Consider the following 15,088-nt stretch of genomic DNA (forward strand, 5'->3'; position numbering starts at 1 on the left):
TTTCCCTTTGCTTAGATGCAGTAAAATTTTCAGGTGCTTATGCAGGGGCTATGATCTGTGGAAAAATCCTTTGATGTAGAGTATCATCATTATTTTGAGAGGAATCTGTGTTCATGTTTGTGTGTCCGAGCAGGTTTTAAGTATTACAGATAATCTGTAGTTCAGACACAGCTGCTTTCAATTGTTGAGGTCAGCCTTAAAGAACTGCATTGCAGCTCCTTTACTGTAAGCCAGTGCATTGAAAATTACATGTAAATATAAATGCTAGCAGAAAAATCTATTACTTCAGTGTTTGGTGCACACATGAATCAATAGCATGTAGGCTTGTTTAGTTTGCATAACAGATTACACATTACAGAGCTGTGTGTTGCTGCTTGAATGCACTCCATCCTAGAGCACTGAAAATAAGAGCTCTTGTCTGCTGAAAGGAAGGCAGAAAAGTTAATCAGGCATTATTTTGAGAAATTGTTCAACTTCCTTAAATATGCAAATGGTATATAAATGTTGTGTCTATATAAAGCCAAATACAGTTAGTACTTAAATAATAAATTGTAGGCTTAAAAGGTTTAGTAATCTGTACCTAGTAGGGTTTGCCTTTGTGGAAAATACTGAATTTTCTACAGGGTTTTACTGGACCTCTTGGAATCTAAGTAATGAATAAAATATGGGATCTTACTTTTGTAGTTCAATTCTACTTACTTACTATTTATTTTTCTTCTGTGCATTTCTGTTCTTTACTGAGATTAATTGGTGAATTCGTTTATAAATCAATTCAGTGAGTTCCTCTTTCTATTTGTTATTTTTAGCTTAGAAATCTGAGAATACTATTATGCTTTTTGCTTGAAGCACGTTCCTTTTTCAGAACAATCAGTATCAACTCAGTGGTTAGAAATTTGGATGTTGTTTTCCCTTGTGTTACAATTGTTGGCAGAGAAGTTTGACAGTCTTTGGTGTCAGACATTAAAGTAGTAGTGTTAATATATTTGTGAATACTGAAAGTGGATGTTATGTTTATTGTTCAGTGAGCCAAAAATACTGAAGAGGTTTTGTTCTCTATGGGCCAAGCTGGATGTTTTACGGTATGAAATCTGTGTGGCTGATCTTCCCTGAACAGAAATAGCACACGTGGCTCTGGATTGTGGTTACTTAGTCTGAATGTTAATAGCTTTTGTTATTGAGGAATTCATCTGACAAATTTCCCCACTGTTGCTTGAAAAACAGAAATGTAAAAAAAGTCATTTGTTTAGTTCTTATGTCTAGGGCCACGACTTCCTTTCCTAAAGTGTTGAAGCATATTGCAGTATGCATTTCTGAATACACACTTTATGTGGTATGTGCATTCTACTTATCTGTCTAGTTCAAATTGTAGATGAGGTCCATCTGCGTGTCCAGATGTGAACACATGTCTTCAGCTGCGGAGTTTCATATGAGCCATTTCCTGCTTTAGACTCGGTTTGGACATAAACACAGACTAGTTACCACACGTTCTTCTTTATCCTTCTGCTATTGATAGGGGAGTGGTGCTCTTTGCCTCTTCACTACAAGGTCCACACCTTTAGGTATCCCCCTCTGCCTGTCATATGAAGAGTTGAAGTCCATCAAGCATGGTAACAAATAACAGCTTTTCAGTGTGAAGTGTTGTGCACATCCATATTTCCATGTGTGCGTGTCAGCTGTGTCCTAGCAGGGTACATATGTATTCTTATTGCCCATCCTCATCACAGTATGTTAGTATTGTGATAGAGACCTGTTGCCTGCTGGAGGGCAGGGTTTATCAGGTTGCCAGGAGCCCCCATTTAAAGTGCTACAACTTCATGCATTCATTCATTCACTGACAGCCCATCCAGGAGTACCTGCTGTTTTTGTCAATGGGGATTTTCCTGTCTGTCTGAGAAGCTGCTGAAGAGCTGTCTATGTCTTTTTGGAACAAGAGGATAATATTTTTGTCCATCAGTGGCATGTAGTGACTTCAGTGGTTGATTATGATTGCCACATCCAGAGCTAGGCATGCAGATATGAGATGAAGGAGTAATAGTGCTCTTTTTGCAAAGAACATTCCTCATTGCCAATAAAACTAGAATTTCTTGGATTCCTCTTGGCAGGCTCTCTTGCCAGGAGCTGAACCTCTTGTAAACATTCCTAAATTGCCTGTGGTTGCAATATTTTTAGAGACTCTATCTAGCCCATACTGCCTTGCTGCCTGTGACCATGTGAAGAAATCTGAGAAGAGAAGAAGGTAGTAAGAAGAGCAGAGTGGGAGGAGAGGGAAGGAGAAATTTGTTGTGAGAGACTTTGCAAAGTAGTAGTTACAGATCCTGTAAACTTCTAAAGGGTGGGTTGGTTCTACAGTCATGCTTTACACATTGACAGCTGTGTTATGATGGACTCTTGTTGTTGCAATTATGGCAAATACTGTAGAGTGTGCCTCTGATCATGAAGACATGCGTTGAAAGTTAGAGGAGTGGCAGTACTTTATGTTGTTCTCCAGCCTGCACTACTGACAACATAGCGTCCAGGGCTGACAAACACATTTAAAAAAAAAATTATAGTTAATACTTTATCAAATATTTTTCCCAGTGAAGGGCAACATGTATATTATTATAACATATTTATAAGGAAGCATTTGGCTTTTAGCTTCTGTTTAAAACACTCAGGAAAGCATTCTTGAAAACAAAGTTCCAAAGAGCAGGAAATATTTTTTTTCATTTGAATTCTTTAAAATATTTGTGCCAAATGGATAACATCAGCTTTACAGGATATAAAAACTGAAGTGAAATTTTAAGGCAAATTTGTTAATCTCTCTAGTCACATTCAGTTTCATAGGATGGCAGTTTTAACCTTTCAGATGTACTGTTAAGTCTTCCTCACTAACTAGGTGAACTGTTAATGCAGTGTTTGCTATGGAATCCAGCACTGTTGAGGGGAACTCAATCTATGATAAACACAAACATGTGAGGCATACACATTAACTTCTTGTTATGAAAGCAAGATGACCTGATGCATTATTGCCAGTATTGATTCGTGTGTGAACTTCTTGCTTCATGCAGTTGAAAGCACATAGCATGTTAATGGGATTTCATGTGTAGTAAATTCTAGTACCCAAAAAGCATTTAATTGCAAAAGTTGTACTTTCTCATGTCAAAGTGCAGAAAACCCCATTTCAGTATGTGTTGCGTTTTGTTTGCAAAATTGATCTTTTCATTTAAAGACTTGTAGTTTAATAGTAAAGCAGTGACATTTGTGAGTTGCTGTCATTTCAGACATCTTGCTGTGGCAGCAGTGGTTGGAAATGCAATGGCTGTGCACAAGGGAGAGTGGATAATAGGTTCCAGAGACAAGATGGCAAGTATGCTAGGGAAAGATTAGGCAAACTTCTACTGAACTACATATAGTTCTGAGATAAGTTGAGATGGTAGAATAACTGATGGTTTATGTTAGGGGTTATTGCTTTAAATGATTAAGGGGGTTTTTGTTATTTTAGGTGCTTACAGTAGGGTGGGCCGTTTTGTGGAGATCTGTATAGTTCTTGTCGTGGGCCTACAAAGCTCAAGACAAATTTACTCTGTAGCAGATTGCATTGAAGTATTTAGAAAGTTAAAATAATGCATCCTGAGAATCCTAAATTGTTGGAAAATTGGAGGGGAAGGCTCAGATTTTCTATGTTGTTGTCTGCATTTCATTATTTTATAACGTTCTTCATTAGTAGGCAAATGAGATTTATTAGATAAATGAGGTCCCAGTGAGTGAAAGGGATATGCAAGTCTCAGAGAATGTAGACTAAGCAGTGAAAGTGCACTGCCTCTACACAGATCATAAAAGTGGTGTGTGCACAATGAAATATTGAAGGAAAATCTTTGTGTGTCTTTGACTTTTCTCCTTGTGAGAATTTTCATACCCGGGTGTAGTTCTTACCCATTTTTCTTGGTTTGTCATAAAATAGTTTGGATTATGAGTTGTAAAGACAGCCTTTCAGTCCAAATTTTTAGCAGATTTTGAATTGGGTAGTATAGTCTCTAGTTCCTTTGATGTAGCTGAATTGTACATGTTTGGAGACCTGCAGACTGTCTTGTGATTTGTAGTTCATGACTTTGTTCATTTAAAATCAGGATTGAGTCCTGATAGTCCTGGAGCTAAAAATCCATGTTACGTATTATGATTTTCCAAGTAGTCTAAAATGCAGAGAAGTCTTTGGAGAAATATAAGAAAATGTTCTCAATTGTTTGCAGCTGAACAATGTATTATGTCAGTACAAATCTATTGCTAATGCAATAAGGGGTCACGATTTTCTGGGATGTACTTCCACTGCTTTTATTGCGTTTTCTGCAGAAGTGATGAGAAAGGGCTGTTGAAGTGTTTTGCCAGCTCTCTTGATTGAATACCATTTTTTGCCTTGTGGGACTAGATTGCAAATCTAGGATTTTGGAGATTTTTGTTTTGATTAATTTGGAGTTTCGTTTATCTGTTTGCTGTTCATATGTAGCAAAGCATTTGCAGTGTATTCTCTATTGTGACAGTTAAAATCAATGGTGTGCAGGTAGGACACATTTAAGTGTTTAATGTCTCTTAAGTTTAGAAGAAAGTTTTGTTGTTTGGGGTATTTTTTTCCCCTCTGGAAGTGCTAACTACCACAGAGCTCTTTTTATAACCAAACTGAGGAAATTTTGTGGAACAAATGAAAAAAATTAGTAATAGTCTTAGAACAAAGTCAATAGCAGCCCTGTTTTTTTTTTTTTTTTCCTTTCTAGGTGAACATTCCATAATTTGAATTGCTACCTTTTGTTGTTGAGTATAAGCAAATATATACATACACTATATATACCCAATATGGACTATTATTGAACCTGAATGTTAGAAGGTTATTTTCAATCATGCTAATAGTAATAATTTTTGTTCTTTGCTAAGTTTACTTAGTCTTCTATGCATGTCTGTGAAGATGCTCAGCTGAAGAGGAATCCTTTAGGAATTGTTTCTTCATGCACTTAATCCCTTGTTTATTCTGCCTTGCTGCTTTATATATGCTAATAAACTGATTTCTGTTTTTACCAGTAGCTGGTGGGATTTGAGAGATGTAAAAATCCTTTGTTGTTTTTGTTCTTTATAGGTTGCAAACAATCTTTGCAAAATTTGATGAATTAAGAAACTCTGACAATATGATATTAAGTAACATCAGTGGTGAGTATGAAAGATTATATATTTATAATCAGCTTTAGATTAATGCTAGATGAGTATTTAAATACTAGCATTATCATTGTGAGATGGATGAATAGAAATGTATATGTTAAGAAAATGAGACACTTGATGAAGCAAGCTTGTACACTTTACTGGAAGTATTTGCTGGATTATGGTCAGAATACAATTGGAAAAGGTGTTGAAACTGCATGGAAAAAAGCAGTGAATATTTAACAAGTTACAGATGTTCTCAGTAGAGGGTAGAAGAATGCTGCAAAGTGTTCATGTATGGGAAAAAAGATCAGATGAACCTTTATCCTTAGTATGTTTCTAAGAGAAAAAATGTACTTCAGTGATGGATGTTTGATATCTTCTCTGTTAAAATTATGCATTATGATTATAATACCTTGAGTTTTAAACTACAGAAATAGGAGACTACAGCATTCAAAGACAATTGTTGAAGCTCAGACTTCATAAGGAGCTTGAGCTCCTTATTCTGGTGTATTTCAAGAAAAGACAACATGTTATGCTGAGAATCCTTGTTGCTTGCTACTGCTTTTTTGCTACAGTATTTTTTAGTATGAAAATTTAATTTAAAACTGTAAATAATGAAAAAAGTTACATAACAGCAAACAAAGGAGGTACTGTGGCAGTGGCTTTAGTTAGCATAGCCAGTTTTGGAAACCTCATTGTCTTCTGCAAGGAATCAGTAGATATTGTTTTATTGGGAAGAGTTTTCTCATGTTAATTTGTCTTCCAAAGTAACTATGTAGATTATGGTCTGCTGTATCTAAAAAGTCTAATTATTCAAGAGGAGAAATATTTTGAGGAATGCATATAATTCCTTAATGTACTCAAATATAACTTTTTCATTTTACATTTTCTTACCCTTTTCTTGTTTGTATGAAAACAGAAGTGACTGTAGGTTCAGAGGAAACTTTCTGTAATCTTTTCATTGACTTAAGAGTTTCTATGCTGCATTTTGCTTTGAAATAGAACAGTGCTATTCCTAAACACTTAAACATTTATTCGTAAAAATTTTTATTTTTTTCAAAAATCCAAAGCATTCTAATTTGGGGAAAATGTTTTACCTAAAAATGTAAATGTTTATGTTCTGCTAGATTGTAAATTTACTCATTATGAAAGGGTAAACCATTATCTTTTGCATTTTAATTAATACAGCTGCGCAGCTATCATAGGTTTGAAAGATTCAGAAATGCATGTTACATGTGTATTTTTTCTCTTGGTAGTTCTCAGGAGAACAGAGAAAGTCACACAGGGAATATAAGTATAGAAATAATTTAAATATATGAAAATATATATACCACATTGCTGGACTAGTTAACATAGCATTCTGTCCCTTTTGTCTCCATTTAAGAGGGTTAACAAAGTTTATTTTGAAGCAATAAACAAACAAAACACAGATGTTAATGCTGATCTATAAACCATGTATTTTGTCATGTAGGTGGGAATTTCTGTGCAAAAGTTACAGTTATTCTGTTTTGGTATCATAAATGTCAGAATCCCTCGTAATACATTGGTTTCAGTATTTTTGCTTGAACCTAGTTCATCTGTTGCTTCCATCTAAGCAGTTTCTCAATGCTATCGGAAAGGTATTCTTCCATTGTTAGTGCTTTATCTTGGCTTTGTGCTTCATTATTCTCTGAAGGACAATCTGTATTTACTGCTTGCAGGTGTAGATTTAAAGTTACTGTTGATTTCCTGTGGCCTTGGCTCCAACTTTTCTTTCAGGAGCTTTGTCAGACATCTCTGGATAAAGGCCAAATTTTAGTGGCTAAATACATCTGTTACAGTGTTGAGGATTTTTTTTTTTTTTTTTTTTTTTGTGCTTTGGATATTTTGTTAGTAGTGTTTGGGATAGTTGGGGGGAAATAGGGTTGTCTTTCCTAAGTGGAGGAAGGCAGAGGTGGGATGGAAGGCACAAAAACACTGCAACTGGCTTTAACATAGTTAAGCTCCATGGTGAGTCTTCTTAACAGCAAAAGGAATGGCTTTTTGCCGGGTGGAGTTACTGTCCCGAGTAGGAACGGGGGTCCTGTTCGGTGTGTGATGGATAGGGAGCAACTTGTTAATAGAGCCTTGGAAGATGTCTTCTTGATAGTCCAGAGTGACACTGCTGTGGTAGTGAATATTTGGTGTGTTGATGTAGTTTCTGAGCATCCAGAGATGCGACTTAGGATTCTCTCATCAAAAAATACTAACATCAGTTGTTCAGTCTTTTTATCCAGTATATACTTAGGAAGAAAAAAATGATTAAGGAGTCACAGCTTGCAGCTTTAAACAACCTGTATACAAAAATGTTTTCCATATTATATTGATAGTCAAAATAAATATATATTTTTAAAAATACGTTTGTACTAACATGATTTAACACTTGAGAGTTTTAAAAAACATCATGTTGGTACGTAGGACAAATACAGGTAGAACAGGAAAATGCCTCCTTCCTGCCATCTTTGCACACTGGTAGATTTAATATCTTACCCTTTTGAGTGTGCTAGAGGGGATCTAGTGAGAATAGTCTTGTGTTACCTCTTTCCTTTATTGAATCTTATCTGTGATGGAATGATAAAGAGGAGGAGGAGAACAAGTTACCATTAGGGACTGACAGATCCTCTTGGATCTTGGAGGGTAGACGAGGTGGAAAGCACATTCAGACACTTAGGGATGGAATAATTGGGGTAGGAAGTAAAGAGGAGTTCCAAAAGCCAACGCATGAGGAGGTACCATGTTTAACAAGGGAACTGGGCAGGAATATTAGTGCTTTTGTTTGATGAGAATGGCTTACAGCCTTAAATAATATCCCAGCTAGCTTGCCTCTCCAGCTGACCTTTGATTTTTTTTATTTTTTGCTCTCAGATGTGTATAGTAAAGTCAGAGATAATTTCTTCAATGTGAATGAATGAGCTCCTATGCAAACTTAGGATTTGTTCACATTCATAATGATGATATTAAAAGAATAATATCAGAATATTTGCCTGTTAAGCAGTATCTTTCACATGCTGCTGGTTTTGCCCTTTCATGCCACCAGAACTGTATGTAGCCTTCAAAAAATTCTATAAAGAAAATTCTATAAAGCACCCCTCCCGTTTTTCAGCAAGTGAATGTTCATTTCTATGGAAACGGAACTGGCAGCCAATCCCAGCACTACAAAAGCATTTGTTTCTGCTGCCTGAGATTTGTAAATATGGTTTTCTCTAAGACAATTCAAGCAGACTCCTGTATTGGATAGTAATGTCATTATTGATACAGAAAATTAGAACAAAAGTAGGGAAACTATTAATAGTGACCTCCTTGCTGCACTCAGCAGAATGATTGAGCTGAAGATAAATCATACATCTCTACGCAACCCGTGCACTTTTTCCATTTTAATGTTTCATGGCTCAAAGGACTGGCTTTACAAACACAAAATGTGACAGGATATGTGATGTCAGTATCATGGTGCAGGGGAGCTGTGTTATGGGTGATAAAGATGCAGCTGAAATACATGTTCTCCTGGAATAAAAAGGGGCAAATAGAAATCCATAGCACTTGTGTGTATCTGTTTTTCCACATTACGCTATTGGTTTTTTATTTTCCTTTGCTGTTTTCTATTTGGAAATATAGTTACCATGGAGACAGTGACAACACACTCCTAATAGAGCTCACCAGTGCAGCGCAACATGAATATATATCGTTTGGGAATACTGGTGATAGCTGCTGTGATTATTTTATAGAGGTTTTGAGCCCCATGTATTTCTTTGGCTTTCTCAATGCAAGTGGTCAAAATGTAGTCACATCGTTTTCAATTTCAGCTGCTCTTCCCGATGGCCTGTCATTTTAAATAGGAAAATTTATTGATGAATGAAGTGTACTGGTCAGTTCAAGCCCATTTGGAAGAAAGGGCCTCATCAGGCTGATGCCTCTGCTGGTCTTAAGGAATTTGACTGAATTTTTGGATTATTACTACAGGGAACTGTGTCCGGCTCCTTGCAAATGCATGGTTCTCATGCTCTGTGCAACAGCATATGCTACAGTCTTCCTGATTTTTAAACTTTTCTATTGGGAAGACTAAGTAAATTAGTACTTGCTAGCTACTTTTTTTCTTCTTCTTCTTTTTCTTTTTTTCATCATTGTTGGATTGCACTCCCTACCCTTTTGTCACCCAAAACGTAGATTCGGTACAAGCTCTGATGAGGAGCTCAGGCTTTGGGCAGGCTATCATTGATGCTTCCCAGCATGTGTTGGACGCATGTTTTGGAAGCAGTTTCCCTTTTAAAGTTGCGGGGAGGGCAGTCCAAATAAGTCTTCAGAAAACTCGAAAAAAGAAGCAGCAGCTTTCTTCAACGGAAGCCTTTCCTACTTCCTGTGGCTTTATTGTTTTGTTTTATTTCATGTTACGTTACGTTTTGGTTGATCTGTGTTCTGTGGAGTGCTCGTCCTTAAGCAAGGCTGCTGCTTCTCCTCTCGCGTCATTTTCCGTGGTGGTGGTGGGGGCAAAGCTTCCCCTGGGGATGTCCCCTGGCGGCGGGGGCTGCAGCGGGGCCGGCGCTTCCCGGGCGCTGCGGGGGGACCCGGCGGGCACATGACGGCGGGGGCGGAGCGCCGGGGGCCGGGCCGGGGCCGGGCTGCGCGGGGCTCCTCGCAAGGCGGGACTGCTATTTTGAAGCGAGGCGGCGGCTGCAGCGGCGGGGAGCCGGCAGGAATCCGGCGGGGATCAGGCCAGGGCCCGCCGCGCCCTCCCTCCCGCGGCACCGCCGGGCATGATGGCTGTGGGGGACGGTGAGTGGGGCCCTGGCCTCGGGGACCAGCGCAGGGCTGCGGGGGGCACTTGGCAGCCCGAGTGGGCTGCGGAGGTTGGTGTGGCAGATTGGCGTCTTGGGCTGACGGGCTTGGCTGCCGCCCGAATCGGGCGTTGGGCGATGGATGCTATGTGCAGCAGCCGTAGGGTACCCGGGCACCGATCGTGACAGTTCCAGCCCTTCTTGGAATTTTAACCCTGCCTGGGTTTCTGGGATAGCCCGTGGTCTCAATTATTTACTACTCTGGCAGATTCCACTGTGCATTTTTATGTTGGCATTGTGTTTACCCTTCTCCCCTCGGTGTTACTTGTGTTGGTCACCTCTGCAAGATAAGGCAGAATTTATTATACTGCTTTGTAAACAAGCCCTGCGCTGTTAGGTGAAGAAATTCGTACTTATACAGCATAGCCATAAAAGAAGAGCCTTGCTGCTAGAGCTGGAGATGTATATTTAATAAAGACATGGGATGTTAATACGTTTCCTTCACTGCACAGTGTATTGTTACACAAACGAATGGAAAGTAGGTCAGTAAAGCAATACAGACTATATGGTTGTGTTTTTGTTAAAAACTAGACATATGTTTTATCTTTATGACACGTCTTGGGGTTTGCGTGTCAGTCGACTTCTCTGAGCTTAATACCTTGATGACTTTCTGTATATGCATTACTATTTTTAGAGAGACTCGAGATGCATTCATGGACTTGCAGCAAGTTTAGGGATGAGATCCTATGGCTGTGCTTTTACAAGTGACTATATGCAGATTTGCATAAAGAAGATGATTTATAAAGATCAGACTAAGATTAAATCTTTTATCTGAATTTGGTGAAATAGTAGTTGTAAGTCCTGAGAGACATTGTTTATTGAGGCAATCTGAAATGTGTGGTTTTCACTAGTTCTTCCATATGTCAGAGACTGAAAGAGATAATGAGTGTGACTTGAGCAGTGAAATTATGTTTGGACTGTACAGCCTAAAAAATAATTCAGGCAGTTCTCTGATGTTTGTATTTTTGTCATTTACGAGGAGCAAGGGAAGTAATCATCTTTGTAGAACTAAAAATGTACCAAGCTCACTCTTCCTGGGGTTTTTTATTTTGGAAATGTTTTTCTTCATCTTTGTTTCCTTCGTGTGGAGCAACACTGTTCTCCATGGTGTAAACATGAATTGTAGTAACTTGCAGATTAAGAATAGAAGTTATAGCATGTTAAGAAATAGCTGCATTCTCTAGGCAAAGCTGTAGGATTCTTGTTGTTCTGCAATGGTCGAGATTTATAAGTGAGGGTGGTTGTGGAGTTCTCCTCTGTGTAATTTAATTTGTCATTAACAAAGGCACTAAGAACAAAGTACTGTTCAGGCAGTCAGCTGACATTCTGTGTAGGAGCTTTGAGTAATAATGCCAGATACAATTAACAGTGTGTAGGATGATTATATAGCTGTTGGTCTCTTAAAACTGCTGCTTACCACATTTACAAGGAATTTAGGCTTCTGATGTGTTATTATGAAACTCCTAGTAAAAACAAAACCTTAGTTACTATTAGGAAAACTTCTTAATCTTTTTTTTCTGAATTTAATAATGGTTTGACTGCGGTCTTTTGTTTTGCAAATCTTCTGTATATCCTCCTAATTTATGCAATGTAGAGGAAAATGTTTTAAGGTTAGTGATTCTGCAGCCTTTGAGAAATGTCTTTTCTCGGCAAAATGTCACTTTATTGTGGCCAGTATGTATATTTAATTTAGTATTTGTGAGACTAGGCTGAAGACGTTGTGCAGATACTCCAGAGAACAGATTTTACTTGTCTTATTTGGTTTGCTCACTTAATCAGTCTAGATACATTAGACAATTGCAGAGTATGTTTGGAAATGCTGTTTGGAAGTGGTAATGTCAATTTTATCTTGAATGCAAGACATCAGCTTATTGGAACATTTTGGATGTTTTTTCCACTTTTCTTGAGCTCAAACAGAAATGTAAATAAATGTGATGCTTAGCAGCTGAATCTTAATCTGATTTCTCAAGTGAAGATTAAAGGGAAGAACCAGATTTTCTGTTTGCCCCCATGTTAACTGTCTCAAGCTCTCCAAGCTATTGTTGGAAGAATGTAGAGGGGGGGAAAAAAAATCCTATGCTTGTGGCCCAGCAACCAAATGGACCGTAACTTCTACAGTACTGAATGCATGCCAGTGGGAAAGCATGCACTGCCTCAGTCTTAAAGGCATTTCACATCCTTGTGTGAGTGGAGGTCTGAGCTTGCCCTGCAAGTTGTGTTTGGAGGCTGCTGAGGAAAACCAGCCAGGAACCGTTTCTCACTCTGGATTCCTTGTTCCTAGGAGAGGATAAGGCATTTCTGCCATTATCCATTGGTAACCAGATTAGGCTGCTGAGGAGGTGGCAAATGGAGTCACAGTGTGCACATCGCATTGCGCATTCTCTCTCCCAGGGTTTGTAATTCAGCAGCTTCCACTGGTGTTTCCTAACCTTGATGGCAGTCTGTGCTATGTTACCCTGTTATGCGTAGGTAAGGGACTGCCTTGAACAAGGTAATTAGGATAAGAGCAAAATTATCTGTCTAAAACTACAAGTGCCTTAAAGGGAAGATTGGACACAGGTTTTTTTAAGATGTACTAAACATATTGCAGTACCAGACATAAGGTGTTTGAGGGCTATCTAAAAGCATATAATCAGCTTTGTAAGAGGACATATTGGCTACACACATTTGTTGCACTAGTGTGTGCCAAGTATACTGTTTTGTATCATATAATGAATAAGCACTTCTTTATTTATTAGTCCATTTTTATGTAGATGGCATACAGTATAATGATGTTTCATGACTTAAAGCACTTGTTAGATTTTAGATGATAAAGCAGATGTGATTGGTTCATGAATAGAAATTACGCTTCTATCTTACTGCATATGCATATCAAATTTTGTTGTTTTGTCTTCTTTCAAAATACCTGATTAATGTATGCAAGGTCCTAAAGCATGAGAACAATTATCTTCCAATCCCTGATGTTCTTCAGAGGGAAGGCTGTCTTCATAAGTCTTTAATCTGATTAACTAGATTCTGTGAAGTGCAGGTGCTGTGCAGCTTTAATATTTTACTTTTTACTAAAAAAGGGATTGGACATATTAAAGGTACAGAAGCTACACTGATGTTTGAGACATTAGCTTGATTTAAAATATATATGTTATTTTAGTGCATGTGGATTTCTGAGGTGTGTGTCTGATTTTTCTTATACTCTGGTAGGAGACTTTTTAAACCAACAGAGTCCTGTAAATGATGATAATAAAGCAATTGCTACACTGGCCTAGAAATTGGTCAGCCTGTAACTGTGGTGCTTTGTACCATTCAGAGCTGTCTTCTGGTCGTGGGAATATAAATAGTAGCAGAAGTTTTTGTATGCGATATAAGTGTCTCACTCCCTTCTCAGTTCTTGTTTGGGCCTGTGTTTTCTTTAACATGCTGACTGCACCTGCACTGGCTCCTTCTCCTGTATTGCTCCCCATGCTCCTCCTTCTTTATTAGCAGTTGGTGGGCACATTGTTTTGGGAAATGGCTTTACTTGCTGTGCCTGAGAGAGGAAGGACAGATACCCTGAGCTGGAATGTGATTTCTGTTTTGAACCAAACAAGTGCAAAGCTTCTTTTCACAGCAAGGTCATATGCTACTTCAGTGATTAACATAGTTTCTGAGTTTGTTTTGTCTATAAAGTGCAAGTACTGTTGCTGATAGCAGTAAAAGAACAGTGGGCAAGTGAAGCAGCTGAGTGGGAGAGGGAGGGAATGTGTGAATAACCCAAGGGCTATATGAAAAGACAGTTTCTACTAAGAGGACGAATGAATATAGCAAGGTTCAAGACTGATGTGAATAGAAAAAAATAAAGAAGAATTCAAGGTGCAACTCAGAGCACTTTTTTATTTAAAAACAAAGCTGCAAACATATGACAGACACAGTTGTTTTCTCAAAACTAGCATAGCTTATAGAATGATAAGTGCACCTGATTTTTCTAATTATTCTAGGGCAATAAGTACAAATAAGTTTTGTCTTCGGGTTTCTAAACAACATTTTCAAAGTGTCAAGGAATTTTGTGGGTAGTGGTGGTGGTTGTTGTTTTCATTAAACATGAAACGTGGGTTCACTAAAAAGATGTCCAGATATGTTTAATCTGTCATCCAAAAGTGTTGGTTGTCTGGAGTGCCAGAATAAATTTTTATTAGTCTGTAAGAGGAAATTACATAATAAAAAAATTTTTTTTTGGTTTTTCCATTCTGTCTGCATATTTTTGATTATTCCAGACTATTGGTAATATTACATGTTTTTTGGTTGTTTGACAGGGGTTTGATTTTTTTGTTTGGTTGGGGTTTTTTTGAAGGCACATCTTGGAAAAAAACCAAAAAACCAAAAAACATTAGAATTGTGAACAGCCACAGGTGAAATGTGAAGCCTACTAAGGGTCTTGACTGCATATTTGCCTTGCAGGGTTTATTTTCCTGTGTTATCTATGAAATAGAAGGAATATTTCCTTACTGTTGCAGGTTATTTTTAATAAAATCTTCCTGTAGTAAATATTGATGAGCAAGTAAGCTACGTTTGGATCATTTCAGTATCTGAAATACCTTCAGAGGTGAAGGGTCTCCTGTAGCATTGACTTGAATTAGAAATTCCATTCTGTACATTGTATTTATAAAAGCATCTTAGTTTTAAAGACTTGTATTTTGGGGTTTGTGTCTGCTTTGTTTGCCCAGTTTGTTCATCAAAATACACTTTCATAGCAACAGCTGGAAAGAGTAGTCCATAATTTGAAAGTGCCTTTTGAAGACCAGCTGTGTATGTAGACTCTTATAAGAACTAACTATAATTCAAAACTCACAGGAGTTTGCCAGTTATATGGAGTGTAAACAAGATTTTCATGGCACTGGAATTTTTCTGGTACCTCTTCATGTACATTTAATTGATGTGAAAATTCCTCTGTTCAGCTGAAAAACACTTAAAAGCGCTCAAAGTTATGGGTAGTTGGAACCTGAGGAAAGGTCAGAAGGGCTGAAGTGATAGAACAAAACTCTTATAGCTTGCAGAAAAACCTTACTTTCTTCAAATGAGATATTTTTGCTTTCATCAGAGCAAAG

At 37.9% G+C, this 15,088-nt stretch overlaps 1 protein-coding gene across 31 annotated transcripts in view; it reads left to right on the forward strand.

The window, feature by feature from the left end:
• CLASP2 (cytoplasmic linker associated protein 2) overlaps positions 1-15,088 on the forward strand; it is a 151,963-nt gene that overhangs the window by 32,818 nt on the left and 104,057 nt on the right. For 24 of the 31 annotated variants that reach the window (XM_079300172.1, XM_079300199.1, XM_079300183.1 and 21 more), the window contains one exon: positions 5,102-5,172. In XM_079300172.1, coding sequence (XP_079156298.1) covers positions 5,102-5,172 — 71 coding nt within the window. Of the gene's footprint in view, positions 1-5,101; positions 5,173-9,760; positions 9,949-15,088 lie in introns of those variants that run through there. The other 7 variants (XM_079300185.1, XM_079300190.1, XM_079300187.1 and 4 more) reach the window with 3 other exon arrangements.

The sequence above is a fragment of the Erithacus rubecula genome (genome assembly GCF_903797595.1).
Source record: "Erithacus rubecula genome assembly, chromosome: 3".
NCBI classification, from domain to species: Eukaryota; Metazoa; Chordata; class Aves; order Passeriformes; family Muscicapidae; genus Erithacus; species Erithacus rubecula.